The 27,307-nt window shown below is 36.6% G+C and overlaps 1 protein-coding gene across 6 annotated transcripts in view; it reads left to right on the plus strand.

Moving 5' to 3' along the window:
- Positions 1-27,307, plus strand: part of MRTFB (myocardin related transcription factor B) — an 83,978-nt gene that overhangs the window by 10,775 nt on the left and 45,896 nt on the right. For 4 of the 6 annotated variants that reach the window (XM_086759407.1, XM_086759412.1, XM_086759411.1 and 1 more), the window contains exon 3: positions 12,076-12,242. In XM_086759407.1, the coding sequence (XP_086615533.1) occupies positions 12,089-12,242 (154 nt within the window). In that variant the 5' untranslated portion in view covers positions 12,076-12,088. Of the gene's footprint in view, positions 1-12,039; positions 12,243-24,802; positions 25,125-27,307 lie in introns of those variants that run through there. The other 2 variants (XM_086759409.1, XM_086759410.1) reach the window with 2 other exon arrangements.

A 27,307-nucleotide genomic window follows, 5' to 3' on the forward strand; every position in this document is an offset into this window, starting at 1 on the left:
CTTCTGGGGATTAAGCTTACAGTCTTGGTTCTGTAGTTATAAAGAAACACTCTGTGATACTGCTTCCTGTGGTCGTACCCTGTTCGCAGAGAGTATCATTGGCCTTGCTAGAAGACATGTTCTTTGTTTGAGAAGTAGAAGTTTGGCTTTTTAGAAGAGAGTGTTATTTTGTCTTTAACAAAATCTATTTATTTTTCTGTTAAAGTCATAATATTATGTTTGTGATGTATCTTCATGCTCAATTTCCAGTATTTAGGAAGCTGGGGGTTCGGTTGTATGTTTGGTTCTGGTTTGGTTTTTTTTTCCCTCTACCTGAAAGTTTGTACTTAAATTCATGGAATTTAGCATTCTTTGAGTATGCATTCTTATTGTACCTATAAGAAAACCCACTTTAATTGTTGGGAAGATACTGCAAGGTGTAAATCTGTAACAAGTAATGTGGTTGCATTCACATTCTGACCTATTGTCACTGTTGTATAAAAAATTATATCACTTAAAATGATGTGGGATATAAGCAGTTGAGCTGTGGTTCACTTTTACCAGATGTAATGTGATGCTTTGTTCTGTTTGCTTCCAGGTAAGGTGTAATAACTTTTCTTTAACTCTGCTGTATCAGTAGATGTAACTTGGAGAAAGCATCAGTTGAAGACTGAGGAAGGGAGACGTTGTTCCCCTGAAGCCATGACTCTAAATGATAGCTGGTATATGAGCAGTGAAACAACTGTGCCCTTTCCTTTTTAAAGTGCTTTTTAAAGTTTAGAATGGAAAGTAATGCTTTTAGCCAAGCAGATAAATATGTTTGTCCTGTTGCAGTAGCAGCTTTGGCTATAAGAAATGAGAAGTATATTGACCTCATTCTGACTCTAGGATAATGAGAAATACAGTAGAGAATAATTTACGTGTATGGAGTGGAAGAGTTGGCAACAGCATGAAGCGGTACTACAGGACTGCCAAAATTTTGTGTCACTGCCGCTGTTTAGTTGAGAAAGATGAGAATTTGTACACACACAACATGCATGTGATGAATACCTGAATTTAATGTATGTAGCTAACTATGAGTTATCTTTGGGAGCATTAGGTGAGCCTTCAAAATCTTATGGTTGTAGCTTACCCAATAGTTTTTGCTGCATGACAGCAGCACTATAAAAAAATAAGCTTAAAACTTCTATAATTTATAGAATTATAGAATGGTTAGGGTTGGAAGGGACCTTCAAAGGCCATCCAGTCCAACCCCCCTGCAAGAAGCAGGGACATCTCCAACCAGATCAGGTTGCTCAGAGCCCCGTCCAACCTGGCCTTGAATGTTTCCAGGGATGGGGCATCCACCACCTCTCTGGGCAACCTGGGCCAGTGTTCCACCACCCTCACTGTAAAAAATTTCTTCCTAATATCCAATCTAAATCTACCTCGCTCTATTTTAAAACCATTGCCACTCGTCCTGTCACAACAGGCCCTACTAAACAGCCTCTCACCATCTTTCTTGTAGGCCCCCTTGAGGTACTGGAAGACTGCTGTAAGGTCTCCTCGGAGCCTCCTCTTCTCCAGGCTGAATTCTTAAAACTTCTTTAATCGTACTTTTGTTGCTATTCAAAATGTCATATAATCCAATGTAATCTGAATTGTTGAAAAGAAGAGATGGTCCCATGAACTTGTAAGTCAGACATGTTACTCATTTGGTATTAGGACTCTGTTTTCTTTCTAGTTAAAGGAAATAGAAGAGAGGAGAAGATTAAATACTTATCACTTGCAAAGTAAAAGAAGTCATTTGGGACAGTCAAATATATATCATCATGCTCTGCCATGCTTTTTACAGAGTGGTTATGGGATCATAAATAAGAAAAGAACAGAAAAGAGACTATTTTAGGTGAACTCTAAGCACATCAAATAACCCATGGTAAATAGCTGCTACTTAAGATGTACAGAAAGTTGATTTATATCTTTTTTTTTTTTTATTTAAACATTAATCTGTCACCTTCTAAGTTTTTCTCTTGTCCATTAGCGGGTTAAATTTTACAAGTTTTAGTTTCAGAAGTTAAGAGTAACAAGTTGACTGGTTTCCATGGGAGCTAATTTAAGTTATTGTTAATATCTGAAAGTAGCTATGTTGGTACAAGTCAATATGCAGCAAAAGGTTTGTGAAAGAGATTTTATAAGTTGTCCTAAGGTTATGAGTAGGGACTGCTTAACTGAGTATCAGATGCATGTTTGCACTGAGTTGCAATTCAAACATAATAATTTTGATATTTGCAAGATCCACTAAATTGAAGTTGCTAGTAATCCCTAATTATGCCACATTATTTTGAATTAATGTGTAATTAGTGTTCAGTTTATTGCTGAATGTGAATAATAAGTCAAATTCTAACCTACACAAGTTGATTGTATTTTTTAAGAGGTCAAATATCAGTCTTTGATACACCAAATATTTTAATAATAAAATTTTGCTAATCTCTGTAACAGTGTATAGAAATAAAAAGAAGCAATGTATATATATTTCAAGAAATTCCATTTTATAGAAATAATTGTGTAATGTTCAGTCATGCTTATGAAGGAAGGTAGAAAGTAGCACATTCAACGGGAAACAGTCCTGCAGTTCCTTCCTCTTTGACATGAATCCTAATGCTTTCCTTGCTTTGTTCAATTCAAGGGCTTGGTTTACAGGCTCTAAGATAAACAGAATAGCACCTGCAGCTTAGTCATAAATGGGAACATCTTGAAGGAGCTAAGCAAACAAATGAAATCATGGAGTGATTTAACCTTTTCTGAGATGCTTTAGATGCTCTACCAACATTCATTTCTAAAATAGATGAGCATTTTGGCTATCAAAGGACTCTGAACACATAAAGGAATTGTTAAAGATAATGATCCAATTTATTGATAAATGCTGCTAATTGATTATTTTCTGAACTGTCAGAACAGCTCTTGCAAAAAGCTCTGTATATTTTATGTTCTTATTTTTTTAATAAATGCCCACTTCTAGAATATGATTCTAAAATGTTTAGCAGTTGTATGATGTGTTCATGTAAATATTTGACCCTTACTCCAGACTTGAGCTATCAAGTGCTTCTATGATACCAAAGTGAACATTTGTGTTTTGATTTCTTTATATGATTTTGACTTCAATTACATAAATAGGTTCTGCTTGCTACACTGTTTATGTTTGCTGGCTGCAGAAAATCATGGCGCCCGTGTTATTTTATTAATTCCTTCCGTAAAGTTCTATCGTAGACCTGAAGAACTGAACTTGCCTTTTGGCAGATAAATCTGAGTTGATCTTGCAGTTATTTGAACACTGCTGCTAAGTGCTTCATATTAAAACCAATATTAAGAACTTTTGAATTTTTTTTTAATTTGAATTCAAGTAAATTGTTTCTGAAATGATGTAACTTATGTTTTGTTGGAAGAAAGAGATCTAATTTGAGAGTGTAGAGATTTACAAGGATGAGAAACTAGAAGCATCATTTTTTTGCACACCAGGAATGTGCATGGTTTTTGTTTGTTTGGTTTTTTTTTTTGTCTTGCTAACTTTAGGTATTACAAAACTGACCTTGTGTTGTTTGCGAAGTGGAGTCTAAATTTATTTACTGCCAGTGTTAATACAGGCATTTTAAATTTTAGTAGAGTATTAAACCAAATGTAGAAGATTGTTAACCAGCATCATCTTCATAGACTGAAATACAGGAACATCACGTTTAGATTTTTCTGAGCATTTGCAAATGGCATATTTCCATGCACAGTGTGTGCATGTGTGTAACATCTAAACAAGGTATTACTTCATGTTTTACCTTTCCAGTTTAAAGTATTTAAAGTATTTATGAAGCTGTTTATTTTAATAGAGCTAGTGAGGATATGTGCTGTAACAGCTTTGTATTTATTTAATCAAGTTAATCCAGCTGAATTACTTAAGTTGCCTCAATATGAGCATTGTTGACTAAGAATACCCACCAAAAAAAAGGTGAGATTAAATCAAATTATGTCTGCTTATAAGGTAATTAAAAGTAAAAAATTGTTGAAGACTGTATCTGGGAGTCCTTTGTTTACGACAAGTCATAGGACAATGTTTATCTATTATACCTTCAAGTGTTGTTGCCATATTATACCTTCAAGTGTTGCTACTGATTGCTTAGGTAGCAGCTGTTAGGAAGGATGGACTTAGTTGTAGATGAAATATCATACCTTCTTATCGTGATTCAGAGTTTTCAACATGAGTTAAGTCTTTATGAGCTTTCTGCTAGAAACAGTACTGTACTGTAAGTTACATGTCATGTAGCTCCCACTTATGAAGCTTTGCATCACTAGGGTATATTAAAAGATGTTCTGGATGGATTGTAGATGCTAGCTTCAGTGCTTGGTTTAAATAGCTTGCACAGCTACCTAGGTGGCCATGTCTCTCTCTCACATGACAGAATAGAAAGCAGTTCATACTCTTCTTCAGGGAAGATCATTGACTGTGTATTGTCTTTAAGAGGCAGCTAATCCTAGACTCTACTTTTTCATTTGGTCCATCAGACTGTTCGTTTATTGATTAAAAAAAAAAATAAATTTTTTTTGTACCTGTTGCAAAGTTATTTTCATAACTTTCTTAAAGGGAGATGGTAGATTTGAAAAGTTTTATATAATCAGAAAACAATTTAAACATAAGTTCCATCTGAAGGGATTGGTTTTATTTTAGTGACTTGAATATTACGCAGGTTGAACCTTGGCTTGCTTAACTTAAAATATTTGTAAGAACTTTACCATCTCAGATAAATTTTATTCTTAATTACCATGTTAAAACCCACAAAGTGTGAACACAAAAGATAATTGTAATATACCTACTTAAACATTTTTATGAGACCTTAAAGTATTTAAACACTAGGCTTCACAACATTCCTGTGAGTTGTATCCTTTCCACTGAAGGGTTATGTGAAGCCCAGACGATTTTACCAAATGTTATTTGCATAGGTTAGTTTTCAGAAGGCAGTAATGTGAAAAAAGAATAAGTAAATAATCTGTATGGCCCTATACAGCAACAGGGTCGGCTTTAGCTTCCCCACGCTTTAAGGGAGCTGTGGGAGGCTGCCTTTGTTCATTACAGACCCACACTCTCTGCCTGATAATTAATTTGCACTTAGCATGCCACGTCTCCCATTATGAGGTGCCTTTTTTTTTTTTCCCCCTGGAGGTCGTACAGGAAGGAATGTATCATCTGGTATTCTGTTTACTCATCCCCTGCATCTGTCCAGACATAAGTATTTTTCTATAATTTACATCATTTATGGTGTGCATTTGCTAGTATAGCTTATTTCTTTTCAGACTTTAATCATTCCAAAGACTTAAGATTTAAAGATTTCCTTCTCAGAATTAGTAAAGAGAATCTCAGTGTGGCATTGTAATCGAAATATGCAAAAATGTTAAATGAGTTTCTGGAGGTCTTCTAGTGTCTGCTCAGTGATATTAATTTAGCTAGCATAGACAGTTACAAAAATTTAATCTCAATAATGGATTACATAAAAGAGGAAATTTGTCTGAAATATTTATCAGTCCAGTCTTGACTCCATGCTCCTTTAAGAAGCATGTCATTCCAATTACTGGTATGGTAAGCAGCATGACAGGACCTCATACACTTCTTCACACTTTTTTAAAGAATTCAATAGTAACAGTGAGTGTCTGATACTGCATAATCCAAGATGATTGCTCATAGTTAGTCAGCCGTTGATATTTCTCATCTTTTTCAGCTTTTGCCTAATTACCTTTGTAAAAATAGCTGTATGATAAGTCCTCGTTGCTGTGCATTGTACCACAAAATTTATCTTCATTAATTAATACAGTAACACTGTATTTTAACTGTAGGATTGCAATTTCTCTATCAATATAATAATTTAATGTCAGTTTTCATTTCTAAGTTCATATACTGTATCCGAAATACTTTTAATGAGAGAAGTCGTGTGAGAAACCAACTGCAGAAGTTGCAAGCAGCACCAACTTGTCAGCTGTAGTGACGCTGCTTCTCTTTGGGAGAAGGAACAGCAGCATACTGTGTGAAGTGGAATACAAAAATGGTTGTATATTTTCAAGACTTTTTAAAATTAAAAGCGTATTTTGTTTTTTTAATCCACTGTGGAATACATAAAATGAGGGGCTGAAGTCTCAACAGAATAAGCATTGTTCTTGCAACAGAAGCAAACTTAATTTGAGACATTTTTTCTCATCAGTGAAATTATGAATGTCAACAATAAAATAGATGAACATATACAGTTAATTTACCGATAATCTGGATGATTATTAATAGCAGGTACTTTCCATGTCTGTGTTCAATTTGTACTCAGTCGTATACTCATCTGTACTGGTTCTAAGTGCTATTTCAGTAAGTGGATTTGAAACCTACTGAGAAAATGAAAAAAAAAGAAAAACAAAACAAAACCCCAAAAAACCTTTTCTGTAGCACTTTTCTATAACACGTTATTCTTAAAATTGCAGTGCTAAATGCAAAAGGTTATTTTTTTTTTTTTTTTATATCTTTTCTATTTTAAAAATACTAGTATATGAGACTTGGTGTAAAAGACAGGTTACTGATTTGGAGGAGTAAGTTTAAGTGGTTTTTAGATATTTTGTAAGTATTCCAAAGTTCTGTTGTTATTATTTATCTTTCTAAATATAAGTAGTCTACAGAGTTTGGAGAAAAAAAAAAATGTGTATGGACATACAGAAAAAGGTATTCAGAGCAATTACAAAGGCAGCTCCAGTAGCTTTTCATGTAGGACTGTAATAAGATCTCAGACCCATAATAGGATGTAAGCACAGCTGAAAGGAAATTGTGTATGTAGGATATGTGCTAGTGTCTGCTAAATGGAACACACTGCATTTTAGAGGTCACAGAGGAGCCATTATATACTAGACTGAGGAGCATTATTGTCTTTGTAGCAAACACCTAGATTTGGTGTTGCTCCAGGAGCTGACTTGAGATGGATTTCCTGCAGCCAACCCTACAGTTTGTTTCTTAATTTTATTTTTACACCTTACTGATAGGCAGTATGCCAAGAGGAGTCATCCCTTAAAAACATTGCATCTCTTCGTCTCTTGGAAGCGAGTGTTTCATCCCCAGTTCTCGTCTCTGGGAAGTGACTCTCTTAGCTTACAGTTACCATGTTGTTCAGTGAGCTAAATGTTCCTGTATATTTTGAATGTTTATGTCCAAGTCCTCCAAGTATTGATCCTGTGGAAAAAAGGAGGTACTGAGTGTTCCAAGGGTCTGACTACTGGGACTCGACTAATCTGAAGTTTAGAAATGAAATTTAGAAATGAAGTTAACTGTAGGCATATCTGTGCACTTGTTAGGGCCAGCTGCATTCTGAAAGCACAATTCTTGCCCTTCTTTTACGAGATGGAAAGAGGAATTGCAAAGTTAGGCTCATGTTGTGACTTAGCACCTTATCTCAGATGCAAATCGTTAATGCTCACTGTTCAAATTGAAGTAATAGTTGAAGTCATAACAGTTCCCTAAATGCTTATTACTACTCTAGTGTTAGAGATCGTTGAACCCACTGCACAGATTCTCAAGTCTTTCTAGATGTTGACAAGGAGATCCAAGAGCTTAATGCAAATGACCTTCCTTGGCAACTGGAAGCTAGCTTGCTGGATGTGGTGCTTAAGCTTTTAAAGTGTATTTTTTAGTGCTTCCTGAAACACTGAAGAAAAATAAAAAACACAAACAAACCCAACATTTTGCAATTCTAGTATTCTTTCCACTAAAGATTCTGATGCATTACAAACTACCAGCTATATCATTTAGCGTTTTACTGAGTTTTCTAAATGGAGAAACTTAAACCTAGCTAATTTGACTGCTGGTGTTCACAGCATGATTCTGTAATAAATTCTGTACTGGAGCCTGGTATTGCTAATCTCTAATCTGGTGTGACTGTTAATAATTTGATAATGCGCTGTGTATAGTGACCCAAGTTCCTTGCAGGTGTAAATGAGTGAGCAGTGGTAAGGGCAGCCATTGGACTTGGACAGAGTTTGAATGCACTGTGATTCTTGAACTGTTTTTTTCCAGCAGATTTCTAAAATAAAAGCTGATTACTACCTAACTGTCATCCAGATTTCACAGTTTGTGCCAAATAAAATACCAGTCCTAGCGTCTCGAGTGGCAGAGAAGTGTGTATTTTCCCACCTTGTAAGATTTTTCTAAGGAAATATACGTTGTCTTTTGAAGATAAAATGTTTAGAAAGAAGCATTTGTCTTCAGCAGTTAAGAAAGATAGCAACCACCTACAATCTGTGAGAACACTTACATAAGACTCACACAGTGTACAGGAGTTCTCCTTCGCCAGTACTAGAACACTATTTCTGTGTCGTCGTCAGATAAATACGAACCAAAGCCTTGCTTGCAGTGCTGGTGCATATTCTATTTTGATAATCTATTCTGCAGTTAAGTAGGAAAATAATTTTGTTCTAGTTTTCACTTAAACATCTTGCTGGAATCTATGTATTAAAAACAAAAGAAAAAGAACAACAATCAAAAAACAAAAAACCCCAAAACACTACAAAACCAAAAAACTCACCCCAAACCTGAAATCCTTTGGGACTACTGGAAGAGTGAGAGTGGAGTAGTTTTATTTTTGTTGCTACAAATAAGATGGTATTATACTGTCAAACACTTTATAAGTAGAAATGTTTTTCATACCGCATAGAATGATGGTTCATACAACTTAATAAACCTTTAGATGTCCTAGTTTAAAGGAAGGGAGTGAAACCCCTGAAGTGACAAAGTGATCTCTGTCAGATTAGCCTTGTTTAAAATGGTGCTTTCTTGGATTATGCAGAGTGGACTACTGAGACACTAATAGGACTGATTTTTTTCTTAAATCGCATTTTTCCTGTACATGTTTTTACTGTTGAGTTTCAGTTATGTTATTAATACGCTTTTGTGTATAGGTCTGTTTGAAGTCAGGGGTTACAGAGATAATGATTACCATCTGTAAATGCAGATGGCAAATGCGAAATAATTCAAGATTGAGGAGACTTCAAATAAATGAGAAAGGGAAGGCAAATGTGTTACCTTTAATAGAAGATTATTGTATCATGGTACATTAAATTCTAAATTAGATACATTTCTCACTTCTGTGCCTGCTGACTGGATAAAGTATTTATTGTACGGGGTTTGATTTTAATGAAGGTGAACTGTTTTCTCCGACTGGTTTTTGTGCTTGAATTGCTGATGTCCAATCAATCAGTTACACTAGAAATGAGAGCAAAATGTGATTTGAGATATGACTGAGGAATTTGAAGAATTTAGACTTTCTGGGGATTCTAGAGTGTCTTTTTCAAAGATGACGTGGCAACACAGCAACAGAGTTGTTCTAGTGTTAAAGGATCATTTGGGAAAATACTTGGATTTTTAACAGCTTGTAGGTAAAGGGGCTTGCAGCACCCTTGCAGAAAAAAATTGCAAAAGGGAAGGCTGCCTGCGTGTAGCAGTGTGTAGTGGCTTCGCCCTGCTCTGTCAATCAATGTAGATGACTGCTTGAGGAAACAAAAGGCATCAGCTGTGGTATTTCAGTGTGCATGCTACAACTTGCTTCAGTTTTGCGTCCTAGAGGCCTGTTCCTATGAAATTCTGTAATGGTAAAGGATGGTAAACTGATAAACAGTGCATGTTTGGGCTTGCTGCAGTTTTTTTAAACTTTATTTTTAGTGGTTAAAATTGTTTATGAAAAAAATTAAGACAAGGAATTTGCAATATCTGAGACTTCACTGTGAAATGGAAACTTTCAAATTAGGGTTAGAGTTCTGCATTAGAGAACTTCAGTTCTGGAGGTTTCCTAAAGAGCAAGTTTGTGTACTGTATGAAACCACAGTGAAAACTGGGATCCGAGAGTTGCAGTCAGCAATATCAGCTGTGTTACAGCAAAGTAGCAAGAGACAACAGTCATGGGTTGCAGTAAAAGAAATTCTGTTGGGAGGGAGGGCAGGATACGAGCCATTCACAATGAGGTTACCCAGAGGTGGTGGAATCGCCAGCTTTAGAGATTTTCAGAACCTGACAAGACAGATACCAGAGCAGCTGGTAGCCCTACTCGAGATTGGGGCACGGACTCGAAGACCTCCAGAAGACCCTTCTAACCTGGTTTAGTCAGGTTCAAACCACAGATGAAGCACACTGTGTGAGAAGTCAAGTTGTTTTGACTTGCACTGCAGTGCTGCAATCAATATAATTTAATATGTTGCTTATAATTCTTGCATGCCTTGTTGTTAGTTGAATCTGAACAATAAAACCACGTTTACTTACATTCCTGAAATGAAAACTAGGAAATGGACATGTAACTAATTTAGCAGTGTGTTGTAGAAGTTACGAAAGTTAAACTGGTTTAATGTAAAGCAAGTTATTTAGTTATCTCTCACAGGGAAAAGAGTTAGTCAGAGTTAACATGCAGCATGATAAACGTTAAACCTTGAGTACAAGAAGGTGTTTCTATTAATTTCTTATGGATTTAATGGCATGAATACAGCTAATGTGGTTTAATCTCTTTTCAAAAAGTTACTCCAAGGCATAGCTTGTAGCTAATAAATTGCAGATAAAATGCTTTGAATATGAGCAGATAAGCAGCTAAATTTTCACTTAAATTCTGCTAGGAAGAGACTTGCTTGGTTAATAATGTACTTAATTTGTATGGGTGAGTGGGAGTTTGAGGGGAGTGTAATGTCAGGAAATCAAATGAGAGCTGGATAAATTATGCTTCTAAAAGCTAGGAACAAAGAAAAAAATCTTGCATAACAGTAAGTTAATGTGTCTTCATTTAATGTGAAAGCACCAATTGGTAACAGTGGAAAATAATGAAAAATATGCATTTAACCATCATAATTGTTCTAATGAGGTATACATCAGGTAGTACTTGCTTATATTTCTTATTTTTAAATAGGCATTTTCAGCAACATGATTCTTTACCCCGTTTTGTGGTGTAGGCCATTCTTGGGTGGTCATGATCATTTTTTGTCATCTTGGTGTTATTTAAAATACCAGGTAACACTTGAAATATTTTGGATGTGGTCATTGAAACATATGTTGCATTTTAATAACCTTTAAATACAGACCTGAACATGGGCGGTATTTATATCCACCATAGCTGAAGTTTGAATTTTAAGGTTGAATATGGGCAGCAGTAGTGTTTCTTAAGAAAAATAACTAAAAATAAATGAACAATTTAATAAGACATTTCGTTGGTTTTCTGGATCTTCATGAATTGTTAATATTTCATATCATTCGAGTTTCCAAGAACCCAGGGATGAACTTCATTGAAGTCCATATTGATTTCTTGAAATTTTAATGACTTGTTAGAGTTCTGTGAGCTATAAAAAGTCTGTGCTGGTAATTCATACTTCTGTCTCTCCTCACTGTAGATTAAGTACCGCCTTAGTGATAGAAAGGAAGGAAATAATAAACCGGGACTTTTATTCCACTCTGCAGAGTATTTTACAAAAAGTAGCTAGTTTGCAATAAAATTAATTTGAAAAAAATCATAGTAAAAAGCTTTCCTTGCTGGAGAGATTAAAGATTAACTAGCTCTAATATAGTTCTTTGGTGGTATGAAGTCCTGGATTAATAGCAAAGTTGATTTTTGATCCGAAGGGAAGTTGTGCTGTGCTTCAAAATACTAAAAAGCATTTGTACGTTATCATATATTAATTCAGCATTCTCTAATATAAGCTACTGAAAAATAAAGGTTTTGCTGATGAACAGGTTGTGACACTTACTAGAAGGTGGGGCACAGGACTTACATCTGTATTGAGAGTTAACACTGGATTTTTTCTGTTAAAGTGGGTAGAGAAACTGTCCTGCTTCTCAGAACCAGATACCTGTTAAACTGCTTGTAAATCCACTGCTTAACTATATTTTTTAAAACCTGTAATGTTTGTGGAAAATCAGTGGACAATGTGTATATGTATCATCTTAAAGTTGAATTTTGTGTGCAAAGGAGCTGACCAAAACCAAAAATCAAACAAAAAAGGTAATATGTCTACGTGATTTTTTTTTTCTTTCTTTATTAGTTTTATCAACTATAGTGTGATTAAGAGACTACTTGCTCTCCCTGTCACCAGACGATTTAACACAATGGATCACCTGGGGACAGCAGATGCTGAGGATGACTCTGGATCACTAACACGGCTCGCTCCCAGTCCTCATAGCGAAGCAGTTGCGCATGAGTTTAAGGAACTCTCGTTGCAGCCCAGTCAGTACTTACCTCCTCTCAATGAACGGAAGAATGGTGAGTGCAGAAGTGACTGTTATCCTTTTTCTCTGCATTGTTCTCAAATACGTTAATCAACTTGATCTTCTCAAACTACATTATGTAAAGTGCTACAGTGTTGATTACAATATCTGTCCTGATCAGCTTCACCCGTCATGGCAGCTTGTAAGTCTGACTTTAAAACCCTGACTGGAATATTTTTTTGAGGCAAATAGAATGGAGTTATTTATATTTTAAAATAGTTTTAAAACCACAGCTAGTGTATAACAGAAGTATTAATTAAATATTTTTTATAGTTGCATTATTATCAGACAAAAAGAGTTAATTATCAAGAACAAGTTTTTTCCTGCAAAAAGAATACAGAATTGAAGTTTCACATTATATCCTAGAAAGTTTAATTCATCCCATAGTTTAAGATTGAATAATGAAAGAAAAATAAAATCTACATTTTAGGAATCTTTCCAGTATCTTTCCTTGTTGTTGATGTTGGCATGGCAACTTAGGAAAAAAGTGTTTCTACTGTTACAGTAAGCATCAGAAAGAATTAGGTCTGAATCCAAATGTAGGCTTATATTTACAGGGGAGAAAGCACGAACCTTTTTTTGTGCTGTGTTTTTTGTTTTCTCATGCTAATAGCTTCTAATAATGAAGAATTGTTTTCCAGTTTTTGCAGTAAATAGTGGGAACATTGAAAGTATGTAAATGAAGTATTTGATTTCTGAAGCATTTTTAAAAATCAGCTTATCTACAGTTAGCTACTAATTCATTTGTAATGGTGTAAGCATTATTAAATATCCTGCATATCCTGGCTTTAAAGCATAAAAAATGCGGATATACATTACTAGGCTGCATGTATACCAAACACATGGGAAAAGGCTGCATGTATACCAAACAGTCATGGCGTTCTCCGTTTCAGAAAGACATAGCATGCTGTCTATAACAAAGGTGTTCCTGTTTATACAATGAGGGACTAAGTCTATGCTGATTCGTATTTATACACTCAGTATTATATGGTGCTCCAAGAAAGAAAAATGTAATAAAGCGAAAATATGGTAGGGCAGAGACTTAGGCTTAGCTTATATAGAAGTGGAATGACGGCCTCCTTGAATACTTGAGCTTGTCTTTTACAATTGCTTCCTTATTTTTTTGCATGTATGAAGATTCTGAAATATGGAATACTATGTGAAACAAAATATTCAAAGTATTTTAAACTATGGGACATGCGTCTAATTTATTAGTATTTTGGCTCTACATCCTTAAGAATTATTTTTTTGTGAGGCAGAAAAAAAATTGTAACTGACATTTGTTTCTGTTGGCTACTACTTATTTTTAAAATTTATGATAATTGCTCTTATGACTTTCGGTACTTCTGAGCATTTGTCCATAGTAAGTATCAAGCCTCTCACAAAGATTTTAATGTCCTCTTTGAGGAAGAGAGTGTATGAAGTTCACATAATGGGCTGTGGTCTCACTTCATCTGTGACAAGACTAAGTCATCTGGCTGGGCTTGGCCAAAAGGTTAGGCATTGTTTTTAAGGCACAACCCTATTGGTTTTGAAAAGGAAAAGGCTCAATGATCTGCAGGGCAGATTGAGAAATCATGTAACTGGAGGAATTTTTGGAGGCATACAGTCTGATAGACGTGATAAAGAAGTGGACACTGGTGCAATTGCCTATCCTTTTCAGTTTTATAGCTCTAATGTTGTTTAAGCATCCTGCTACTGAGAGAATGTTGCTTTAGCAGTATTTAAATAGTTCCTAAATGAACTTAAGAGGAGCTTCCTAGTTCTTTTCCTGTCCTTTTGCAAAAGGTCTTACAGTATCTGACTTTATGCTGGCTGGCTGCTTTTGTTCTTGGAAGAAACGGACATTTGTGTTCAGATCGCTTTCTTAAAATGACAAAAAGAGGTTTAGCTTCTTCCTCCAGAGCACCCAAACTATTGCTCACCCATAATTTCGTATTAAATAATTTTGGTTAATTTGGTTGAAACTAATTTTTTTTTCAGAAATTATAAAAGTAAGAAGAAAATTTGTAAAAGTAAAATTTGAATTTGATGGATTCTTATTAAAAGTAGCTTTAATAATTATTCTTTGTTTTTACTTTTTACAAAAAATCTCTTTATTCAGGAGTACTTTAACGTGTCAGTATTTTATACAGTCCGTAAGCATAAGAGATTTCAGTACACAGAAATATAGTGGCACTTAAGATAAAAACAGCTCTGAAATGTTTAAGGGGTTTTTGTTGAATATTTGTATGCAGGAAGCATTATGCTTACTGTGAGCTTTGGTAGCGATCCTTTAAACCTTTTGTTTACTTGAATGAGTCTTTTGGCAGCAGTTCAGTAGAAGACTGAATTATTCTAGTATTGCTCTGTGTAGTGTTCTTAAGCTGACTTGCACAAGTTAGCACAGAAATCGCGTTTCAGGCTTTTCCAATGACACTAGAAGTGTGGGAGGCTTATGCTTTGGTTTGATTTTGTTTTACATGGAGGTAATCACAGCAGGGTAACAGAAACCTACGGTGAGATTGCAAGCGCATTCCTGGTGAGCCAGCATCATTTGAGATGTTACTACTTCATCCTTTGTTTACATTTTACTCCTCTTTCCCCTGCCCAGTCTACTCCCAGAGATCACAGTCATAACAGCAAAGCCAGCACAGCAATTCAGGTGAACATAGCTCAGTATTTTTTCGTGGAAAATCTCATGGTTTAGATTAAGCTCCGCTGGAAATGTACCTTGAGTTGACAACTTAGATGCTCTGCCAGCTCTGCTGAAGACATTTAACTTCCTGTGGAGGATCAGTAACAAACAGTTGGAGGGCAATAGTGTCTTAAGCATCTCCAGAGATTTATGATACGCAGGTGTTTATTACCTGAATAAAGACAAACAGATAATTTCTTTGGGGAGTGAGAGAGAGGGAGAGAGATGGGCAACAACATATTCCTGTGCTCTCAATCATAATTTTTCGAACGGATGTCTTCCATCATAAAAAGTCTGAAACACAAATACTAACCAATGAATGTTTTGTATTTTAATAGCAGGGCGAGTAATGGGAGTTTTCAAGCTGATTTGCTAGATAAAGGTTTTATTCCAGGTCTGAAGTACTTCAACTGAACCATCTCTGAAGCAAATACTGTAATTATTTAGGGTTAGAAAATCAAACTGTTTATAGAAGGTAACCTTGTGTATGTAATTTGGTGTAATAAGAAAGAATCATTTCTGCAGGATGTTGTATGTTGGTCTGCAGGACTGTGTCAATTTTAAGATTTCCCTTTTTCTTTTGAGCCATTTTCAAGTTAACAGTTGTGGGCAGTACTGAGTTACTAATGAAATTAATTTCATTTTCTCATTAGTCTGCATTTTTCTGGATAATTAGGCAATACATACAATGCCTTGATCATGTAAACTTGTGCCCTATTTATTGCAGCGTATTATCATGCCTGTTCTCTAGAGGCCAGCTCTTGTTCCACTTGCCAAAAAGCAGCAAAAGTGTCCTTTTCATTGGTTCTGTGTTTCGTACTTGTCACCTACTGAGTGGACACTGAAGACATGCATGTGGTTCTGGCAGTCTTAACGGCAACCATTGGTGTGTAGAGCATGTCTCTGATGTGAGCAGTTTGGCTCCTCGCGTACATGGACGTTGGGAAACAGAATGCCATGGCCTTAAGAGGCTGTTCGTTTGCATCTCTGCTTGAAGAATGCTAGGTTGTGTATGCTGTACTTGCTTTCTTAGTCAAGCTGCTCTGTCCTTAGGAAGGACTGTGGTTGGAGGAGGAAAAAAGTGACACAGATGAGGCTCTTCTTTGGGAGCAGGAGGGAGAAAATTGATGACTAGGTGCTGTTTAGCTGGACTGCAGTGGAGGAGGAATGACAGAGTAGCAGGCAGCATGGCACAGCTGAAGTACTAGTCAGAGCAATATGCTGCCCACACACTGCACCACAGTTTCACAAGCTTCTGTCCGAGAGCCAGGAGGTGGCAAGGGAGGAAGGATAGGCTGTCTGCTGCTGACAGCAGGAGGGTGGATGGGAATGATGCTGCTTGCAGCCTTCTAACCTGCTGTTTCTGAGCTAAAGAGTGGGAAGGGATTGCACATGCAGTTGCCATCAAAAAAAAGGCAGCAGTGCATGACCAAAACTGTTTGCATGCTGAATTTGAACTTTCCTGGAATTGGTGAGCATGCCACTTTGGCTGGTAGAGGTAGGTGTGAAGGTCTGGGTGTCAGGAGCCATGTGGTTTGGACCTGTAAAATGGAAAGGTCCTGGCTTCTATGTTTTACAGCAATCTCTCTTGGCTTTGCAGTGGCTTCCTTGACTAATCCCACTGCGCCACAATCTCCTCGTGCCAGTGGCTACCAGTTTCTGAAAATGAGAGATACGTAAGTTACTCTTGTGCAGTTGTCATCCACAGATGAGAGCCTGGTTATAGTCTTGTAAAATGGGTAAAGAATTGGTTGGCTCTTCTATGGGCCATTGACTCTCCTTTAGCACATTGAAGGCCTGCTTCAGTTCTTTGTCTTGGCTGTAAATAATTTCAGACTGTGAGTGTGCCTGTTCTCTATCCTCTGCATTGTGAGGAGAAACAGTTTTGTTCCAGCTAATGGAAGCTAATCGTGTCTGCTTCTCTGATCTCAGAACCAGAGCAGGTACGGGATTGCACTCTGGCTCTGTACGTTTTGTACTAGAGGAGAGTAGAAAAGATTGTGATGTTCTCACCATGGCTGTCTGCTCGATCTCGCTCTTTGATGGCTAACAGCTAATATTCTACAGCAGAATTGAGCTATTTGAGAAAAGATCTAAAAGTCTTCTATGTCTTGTCAGGACAAAAGCCTTGGGACAGTGAACATCTTAAAGTAAAAGCAAGACTGGTAAAATCTCTATTAGAAGAAATTAGCCCAAAGAAATGAGTGCCTCTAGCTGCATAAACACTGCGACATTCAGGAGCAAAGACTTCAAGGCACTGAAGGTCAGATGAGAATGACAGCTTCCTATGGGGCCACTAGGGCTTGTGGGGAACTGTAGTGAATTGAGGTGAAGATGCAACATCACACCTCCCCACCCCAAACAAAAAAAAAAAACAATCCAAAAACCCCACAAACCCAAAAAAAACCCCAAATAAAAATGAAAACAAATACTACAGATGGTGTATACTGAGTCTTCCTGAGGGACTAGTCAAGCCACGTGGGAGACAGTTCTCAAAATAACTGAATGAAATCTACATGACGCTTAACCTAATGATATTATCATAGAACCATAGAATGGTTAGGGTTGGAAGGGACCTTTAAAGCCCATCCAGTCCAACCCCCCTGCAGTGAGCAGGGACATCTCCAACCAGATCAGGTTGCTCAGAGCCTCATCCAACTTAGCCTGGAACATTTCCAGGGATGGGGCATCCACCGCCTCTCTGGGCAACCCGTTCCAGTGTTTCACTGCCCTGATTGTAATTTTTTTTTTACAAAAATTATTTAAATTTGATGAACCAAGTGCATTTTTCCAGCATCTGAAAGAGTAGTGGGTATATTAGCTCGCCTGTTATCTCTTAACTTTGTTGTGTAGCACTGGTAACATACATTCTTGGCATAGCTTTATGGCTTCTGAAGAAATTCTTGATCCTCTGCAGTTAATAAATATGAAGCTGTAAATTTGATACTAGGGAATCAGATGAAATTTAGGACATTCTCCTTGCATCTGTGTATGACAGTTTTTTTTCCACTCTTGAGAACTGCACTTAGGCATATTTTTTCCATTACCTCTCCTAATGGTACATAGGTAGGTTACTGTGCTTGGAAGTTATTTTCTTGAGAGAGTTTGGAGAGAGAAAGTGAAAAAAAAATGGCTAGTGCGAAGACTAGGGAACAACAAAAGGAAAACTTAGTTCTGATTAAAGTAGTAGATTGGCACAGAAAATAATGATAAATGTCAACTTAAATTCGGCAGTTTCAGTCACTAAGCTGAAAGCAATGAGATCTGGAAAACAGCATACAGATATTCTGATTAACAAGAACACCCTCACGACAAAATAAACCCAAACTCCAAAGTAAGTATATTCTAAAAGACCTATCTAGATACAGAAGTAGTATACAAATTATACACATTTACCACAGAAGTGTGTGTCTATACTATAGTGTACATATAACGTGCGTGTGTAGAAGAGTGGTTGTGAAATCTCCGTCCATGGAGATGTTAAAAATCTGACTGGGCACAGTCCTGCATAGCCTATTCCAGCTGACCCTGCTTGAGCAGGGGGTTGGGCTAGGTGATCTCATGTGGTTGCTTCCAACCTCAGCGAATCTGTGATTTGTCTTTCCTTTAAGGTTTTAATAGTCCGTGGAAGATCCAGTGCAAATACTCTACTAAATAGTCCTTTGTGAGAACGCACAGCATATTGTAATTAATGTGTATTTGTCTCTGTGTTTTGGTTTTTTTGGGGGGGTGCTGTGGTTTGTTTTTTTTTTTTTTTTGAGTTTGGTTTTGTTTTTTAACAAGCTGTCAGTAGAAAAAACAAATGTCTTTTAATGTGTGGATTCTTTTGGTCTCCCTGTAAATATTTGTATGTTGTCTTATCTGTTCTGAGATGAGAGACCAAACTGAGTAGGTACTGATTTCCCAGTAAGCCTGTCTTTGTCATTGGTACTGCCAGTTCCCACAATCCTAGCATTCCCAGGGCATCAGTCAGTGTCTACAAGGAAAAATTTTCAAATATTAAAGCATGTGAAAAGACATACAGGCCAAAACTCAGAGCTCCCTAGGGACTGTGACCTCTTAAATGGAATATATTCTGACATTTTCACAGGCTACATGAAAGAATTCCAGCAGGGTCATTCCATTTGGTAAACTTCTAAACAAACATTCCATCATTTTAGTTTGATTTATAGATTTTTATTTTTTTTAATTATCTGCTTATTATGAAGAGATTAACATGGGAGACATGACCTGTGACTGGCTCAATTTAAGGCATCTGGTATATATGAAAAGATCCCGTTAAGAGGGCTGGGCGTTTGAGTGATTACAGGAGATACGGAAAGTATGTTTTCCTTTAAAGAGATCTCTTCATCAAACTGTCTTATTCTGACTTTTTTTCCCCTGAAATTCCTTGTGGATAACTAATGCATAGCTAGAAAAGAATGTTGAGTTAATTTTAAATTCCACTATATAATTGTTTTAAATTGTTGTAATGAGATCCTGGCTGCATATGTTACCATTGAGATGTTACCTTGTGACACAGCCCCTACAAGAAGGCAATGCCGTGCAAACAGAGCTGGTAGTTGGTGTGCAGTACTGAGGCAGATCATAGGTACAGCACAGTGGGTGACCAAATATTGTCCTTTTAAAAATTACCTTTTGTGTATATATACATATATATGCAGTTAATCATATACACACATAATTTTTAATATTATATACACACTTAAATTCCTATTTATTTATTTATATGTATATATGAACAAGGGTGAATGGTGGGGAATTTTCATTTAAACAGTGAACATGGCCAGCCTGTGTCCTCCCTTTAAAGGAATTTGTGCAAATTTTAGTGGGAGAAGAGAAGCAGAAGATGCAGACTTACAAATATGACATCACTGTAAGTGTTTGGGATTTTTCTGGGAAGAGTAACTGAGGTAGATGGTGACCATAATTTCAATTGTTTGGGTGTGTGTTACCACAATGGTGGAGAATATAGGCAGAAGTCTCCAGTCCTTCTGAGGTAATTCCTTAGTCACAGCATAATACACAATGCTGTTTCAAAAATGACTCAAATTTTTCATTTGATTTTTTTGTAAAAACAACAAATAGAAAGTTATACTTGATGTTTTACTAGTGAAAGAATATGAAGATGAGACTTGAATGTTTTTAGTTTTGTATATTTATCTTAAATACAAGTGTGAGACTGCATGAGATTTACTGCTGCGTTGTTTCACAAATGTCTTAAGTGTTTAAAGCAAAGAACTTACATAGTGATATAGAAAAAAAGTTGGTTTTTTTAGAAAAACAAGACAACAGAATAGAAATCTATTATAAGTCACAACTGGGGTGGAGGAAACAAATACAAAAACCTAAAGCAAAACCCTTAAGTTAACGGTTTGAGGTAACATTCTTACTGTTTAAAGAAGTAATAGAATAAAATATAACAGGGATTATTTAAAGAATAGTTTTAGTTTGTGTAATCAGAGCATTATCTTCCTCTGTCATAAAATTATTACACAATGATGAACAACTGGATTATTCTAACACAATAATAAAGGACCAAGAAATTCATCAAGGTGTGCGTAGCACCAAGGTGAAATAAATGTTTGAGTAATTGAGCTTTTTTTCCCCACTTCAAAATCTTGCAGTAGTGAAATAGATTAAATACCTGAGGCTGTTTTAATTTGGTTTTTGTTTTTTTTTTTGTTTAGAGTTTAAATTCATGTGTACACGTTTTTTTAACAGGATTGCAAAGACATGAACTCCATATGATGTGAAGAGTTGGAATGTACTGTTAAAGCAATTGTTGCTTAGTTATGTCATGTTTAATGAGGTTGTAAAGTTGCTCACTAGACCACTGATACTTAAAAAGATAAGGGGTCTATTCTGAGCGGCAGACAGGCAGGCACTGTGGAGGGTACAATGTTGCTGCATTGTTGCCTCCTATACATTCTGATTTTGGCAAATACCTATTAAGCACTTCCCCTTTTTAAAAAATGCTTTCTCTGTAGGCTGAAGGTTGGCAGAACACTTGAAAGTCTCTGTTGTAGGAGGATAGCAAGAAAAAACAGGGATTACTTTAGATTACAAGCAAACAAATGATTATGAAAAACTTGTGCAGTACATTGCTATTAAATGAGATGTTACTGGATTTTGGTTTAAGGAACTGACAGAGGTGTTCCATTCTGAAGCCTTTTTTCTTCATTTCACCCATTTGTATACTATATTACAGCTTAAATTGAAATTAAAATGAGAGGTACTTTCACCCTCTGAAGATGATGTGAATTCCAAGAGATATAATTTTTACTGAAACAAAAAGTTCATTGTATCTTTTACTTCAGCTTTTGGATGCACTGCTGCTGCTTGTAATTGTGTTTAAACCTGTAGTTGATAGATACAACATGCACCACTTAAGATTTTCTTTTAGCTGAAAGAGATACTTATGCTTTGCTCTTCGATAGAAACTAGTGTTTGAGCCACAGTTTTGTTTCTAGCTCATTATGGGTTTCTCTGTGATCCTCAGTGTCATTTAGCTATTTGTACTGTTAAAAATAGCTCTCTGTAAACTGTACATGTAAACAGGTACATGTTCAAATCAGAGAGGTTATCCATCCAGTGTTTACTTTGGAAATGAGTAGTTCTCTTTCCTTTATTATGAAACCTTCTGTATTTAAGTATACAATCACCAACAGGAAGAAAAGGTGAAAATTTATCAGTTTGAAAAAGTTTTCTGGCCTGTTTTTTAATAATGTTATCAATTTCAAATGCCAGTCCAAACTCCAGCTCTCTTTTAGAAACTGAACACACAAGCTTTTCAAGCTAAGTGGAGTTGAAAGACCTCAAGCTTTTTTTTTTGTTTTGTTTTGATTTGGTTTTATATATATATATATATATTTAATGAATTGTGTTCTATTTATTGTATAACTGCAAAAATAAAGGAAAGGCTTTAGAGAGTAGTCAAAGAACAAGTGTTGGTAATGTTTCACCAACACTTATTCTGAAGGATTTTCTGTTATAGGACAAAATGGGTGATGAATGAGAAAGTATTAAGTTCTCACCATTGGAGTCTTTCACCAGTTCTTTTAAGATAAATGTGGAACGAGCGTCTTTCAACACCAGCAATGACAGTAACTGCTGTACAAAGCAGTTTTATATGTCAAAACACCGACCTTCAAGACAGATACTATCCAAACATAGGAAGTATGTTTAAAGTATCAACATGGTGTTGGTGGCTGATGACAGGGCTTCTGCTGTTTTGCAAGAATTTACAAAATCACTATCAGATCTGAGAGTGCATAAGTAAATCTGAGAATTAGGTATGGTGCTTTAGCAGTCAAAGGTAAGAACAAATGTGAGCTGTTCTAGGAGAGTTACAAATTTATCTTACTTAGCAGGGAAAAGGGAGCTCTTAAATGGCAGGTGGTTTGGCTCTCTGAGGGTCATGAGGAGGCATTTTGCCTTGATTCACATGGAACCTGCTCATGACTGGAAGACACCTGTGAACAACTTGTATTGTTTTTTAGCAGATTAATTTAGTACTTGAATGTGCTAACCAGCTCACAGTGTTTCTGTTCCTTCTAGTACAGTTCTTAGGAATGTGAGAAAGTTGCTGGTAAAAACAGGCACTTTTCCCATGTTAGAGTGCTGCAGCTACAGCTCCTGAGCCAGCAGCTGAGATGCCCCCAGGTGCCTGTGAAACTGGCTCACAATTTTAGACTTTTCTAATAGATTTGTTGAGACAGGATGATTATTTTTTCTTTGAAGCCTTATCACTGAAAGTAGTAGAACTATTTTGTTGATTGCCCAAGTAAAAGGTGTAATCAGATTATTAGCTGAGCCTGGATTGATGTATAGTCAAGGCTGCTAGAAAACAAGGTGGTGTTGGAATAGGAGTCTGTTGGTTTTGGTTTTTGTTTGTTTTTTTTTTTTAATGATGTAGGGGATAAATGTCGTTCTTCATGTAGAGATTTAAGAGAAACCGTTCCCTGGACAGAATGTGCAGGCATTCTCAATATTCTCAGTATAACTACGTCTGAACAAGAACTATTTTCTTCTTACAAGGTATCTTTTCTTCATCTTCAGTTGTTACCTCTGCCCCCCCTCCAGCTATTCACCATAGCATTTATTGGCAACTGCAATATTTGGTTACATGGAAAACACACAGGTTTTTATAATCTGGTATATCTATAACTGGGTAAGATTCTATTTATTGACTGTGTCAGGTTTTCATATGGGTTTCTTAGGCAGTATGTGTTTATATTGTTTGTCTGGTTTTGATTTTTTTTAAATACATGGAGTTTCTCAACAGTAATCTTACGCATAGTAAGTGTTCTGGCTGCAGGCTGTGAGGAAGTTGATTTGATTTATGAAGAAGTCCTTTGACAGTGTTTGGAGGGGGTTTTTTGTTGTTTTTTTGTTTTATTTTTTGTGCGCAGTAAAAATCACTGCAAAAGCAAATATATTGGAATAATCTATAACTTGTATTTAAGTAAAATCTAATTTAAGCTGATAATTTTTATACAAATGAAGAATAACAAATCTTTAGGCTGGGAGAGCCACCTCAAATTATTTATGCTGCAAGAGTTTTTCTTTTGCATGTGTTTTCAGCTGCTTAGATGTTAAGAAGTTGATACAGCCTAGTAAGCTATCATCTCCTTTGAATGTGCCGTTCTGGGTAGCGCTACGTCTCCCCTCTGCCGGAAGCAGAAAGATAGGGAGAGACTTTCAAGTCCTGCTGGCTGCGTTGCACAGCCCCACACCCCACAGTATCAGCTGCTTGCCCCGGGAGTGCGCTGTGAGGGTGAAGAGTTGGTGCTGAATGATTGTCTTGTAGAAAGATCCGAAGAGGCAAGATTACTTTTTTCTAGTTTCGACTTTTAAAATTCTGCATCAGGTGTTTGTTATTGTATATAGATCTTTTCAAATCTGATGCCATATAAGTGAATCAGTTTTTCTGAGTGGAGATGTCCTTTATAGTAAAGGCTGGAGGATTTATAAAGGGTGGAAAATACCTACAGTGATAGCATTTTTAGGCTAAAGGGAAGGGAAAATACACTTGCTAGAGTTACTTGTTGACATGTAGGGACTACTTTAAATTATGTATAGTTTATTTTCTGTAAGTACATGAAATGCAAACTAGTTTGCTCTTCCCTTATGGCCAATGCCAAATACTTAGAGGGGATCCCTTTCTCCAAAATATTCCAGGTTGACACTGAAGTTGATGACTCATGTAAGATAAATGGGATATTGCTGGAGAGAATGGCAGATCAGAAGCTGTGGGAGGAAGTACTCCTAAAACTGCTGGGAATAATGAGATGTTCAACTGTAATATGAAAAAGAAACTAATAAAATGCTTGGGTTTTAGATATTTACAACAAGGAATGGAATCTCTCTTCTACTGCATGGAAAGACATGGGACTAATCAATGTTTTCCTCACTTACCTCTGCTAGATAAATGTCTCTGAAACAACACCCAAGGTGGGTAGGAAGGTTCCTCAACATAACTTTTTCAAATGCCAGCGTGCAGCCTTGTTTACTGATGAAACTTAATGAGTAATGAATGTGCCAGTCAGGCAAAGATAAAGTATTTCTGCTGCCTGCAGCAGTGTTGAGAGCAGTGGGGGAAGGGAGAAGGAAGGAGGAAAAGGGAGAGAGTCCTCAGCAGTAGTTTGTCTTAGGTATCAGCGAATGCTGCTCCTTCAGCAACTGCTGGATTTATTTTTAACCGCTTGACTCATTCTTTGTCAGATGATTGACCGTCAGGCTGCATATTGAAACACGAATGTGCAGAGGAAGCAAGCGTAACTAAAGGAAAAGGGGGAGTGGTTGTCTGGGAAAAGAGGTGGGATTTGGGAGTTCTGTTTCACATGCTCTGTGCCTGCTGTCTGAGCGAGTTACAGGCTCCAGAGCAGACTGAGCGTACTGCAGGTCAGCCTAGAAAGTGAAGGATGATGGCTGCTTTCAGCTGCACAGAGGCACAGTTGCTCATTTATTAGGGGAAAAGGCCTGGAAGCGGTGTTCAGGACAGCAGTGTACTGCTTGGTGACAAATTATTTTTTTTTTTCCTGTGCTGGATGTTGTCATTCTAAAGGATTCTCATCATGATTGATAGCTCCAAGAAACAGCAACAGGGCTTTTCCGAGATTTTACCTGCAGGAGATGTTAAGCCACTGAAGGAGAAGGAATGCCTTGAGGCGAACAGCCAGAAAAGTCTCAAGGAAGGTCAGTCACTTGCTGGTTGGGGGACAGAAAATGCAGAAGTACTGGGCAGATTGAGTTCACTAGCATTTGTGGTGTAATGCTGTATGTCAGGAAGAATTTTTGTACATTAGATTAGGTAGTTTTCCCTCTCAAATTTTTTTCTAAAAGCTAAGTTTAGAATTTAGCTGAGACTATTAGAATAACGGTACCAATAGCTTGATAGAAGCTGTAGTATGAAGAAAAATTAGTGATGAAGTACTCTTTTTCAGAGTAGCATTTAGTGCTGAATTAATGAAATATTCTGAAATCATCCTGTAGGTATTGCAGAAAATGCTTCAAAATGTCACTATTGAAATAAATGTAATGAAATAAATGTCATTAAATATGACACTATTAAAAATAAAATCCCACAAACCTTTAGTTCTAGACACCTATTACTACCTCATTTTCAACAGTGCTTTTTCTCAGCTGTCTTTCTCTAGAATTCCCTTCTCCCATTGTTCTCTAAATTAGATTGGACTCTGCTTTTTAAATGATGCTGTGTCTCCTTAAATGATTGTTTTTAGACTATGCATTGAATTGATATAATGCACAGGCATTAGTTTGTAAAATAGCAATAGTCTGAGGAAATTCTGAGTGTTACTTAAAGCTGACAAATGGTACTATACCAGATTCATTTAAAGTAGTACTTGTTAGGCTGTGGCAGTAATACTGCTGAGATGTGGAGGTTGTCTTATTCCTTCTAGCTGGAGGTATTCTTCTAGCTGGCCGGTGTTAAGGAGGAGAAGGAAGAGACCTCTTGAGGTCAGCTGCCAGCTCTGCGCGGAACAGTTTAACTGGTCGGTCTATGTTAACACACCACGCTCTTCGCAGCTCAAGTCTGAAAACTCTAGATGCTTAATCAGCCAGAAACAAACTGTTTGTAGTAGACAAAATTCCTTCTTTCCTTTTACAGCACTCTGCCTTGCTTTTACTTTAGATATCTCTGGATTGTCTAGTGATTCAGAGTTGATTTCTTGGATGTTGTGGCAAGACTGCTGTTTTCCCTCCTATGTGAGATCATGCCTTTCTTAGAATTTAAATGCTGGATTTGTTTTGGGGGTTGGTTTGTTTTTAAGCTTGGATCTTAATAATGTTTAAAGTAGCAAAAAGATAGCCCATGTTCATTACTGAATTCAGTAGCTGACAGTTTATTTTTAAAAAAAACCCCTTACTTAGCTCTAAGTTACGGGTAGAGAAAACACTGATTTTTATACAATGTACTGATACCAAAGGTTTCTTATTGATTGTAAAGACAGATGATATTGAGTGTGGATGCACATGGCTGTGGCTGAGAGCATAACAGTTCTGCTTCCTTTACATCAGGAAAGTACTGATTGAAAGACAGTGAATTTAAGAGAAAGGGCCAACAGTGGCTTCTCTTTCACAATATTTGCCTTGCACCTCCAAAGAGGCCCTGTTAAATGTGCTGCTGCTGCCTCTGAAGCTCTGTGGGGCAGCAGGAACAAAGAAAGAGGCAAAAAAAGTTGATAGGGACAGAGGAGTAAACATGCTGTTGTAGAAAATACTGTAAGAAAAAAAAAATCTAACTCATATAATCTACTAAGAAATGAAGGGGAGAAAGACGTGAAAAAAACTTGAGCGTGGTAGATAGTGTAGGTGGGCTAATAAGTAACCACGGTAATCATTATCTTCAGTCTTCTTTGAATATGTCAGTTATGTAGAAAGAAATGAAACAATGTACATTACAATAACGATGGTATGTCAGAGCAGCAAAAAACCTGCAAGTATGCAACACTCTTCCAGTCTAAATTCATGAATATTTTAGAGTTTAAATTATTCAGTGCATAAAAGAAGATTTAATTGTTTTCCAGAATCACTGTCTTTGCTTCCTTTTCTCTGGTTTAGTACCTGTTCTCCATTTTCACTTTTCCCCAGTGAATATTGCTTATCCTTTTCTCTCTCCTAATTTTAGCAGCCTAATAATTAAAATAATGAATCTCTTTTTGAGAGTATGAATGATTACAGGATCTCCTCTTCCAGCCTTTCCTCTTTCTAAAGCTTAGGAAAAACAAGCATTTTCTTTCTTGTAGTATATAGAATGAATTATTCAAAACACTGCAAATTGGCTTTATTTGCATCTAAAGAGACTAAAACAGAGCTGCATCTTTTCAGTTTCTGATGTTACAAAATGTGTAGTTCAG

This window comes from Chlamydotis macqueenii, chromosome 15 (assembly GCF_036417535.1).
Source record: "Chlamydotis macqueenii isolate bChlMac1 chromosome 15, bChlMac1.mat, whole genome shotgun sequence".
Lineage (NCBI taxonomy): Eukaryota > Metazoa > Chordata > Aves > Otidiformes > Otididae > Chlamydotis > Chlamydotis macqueenii.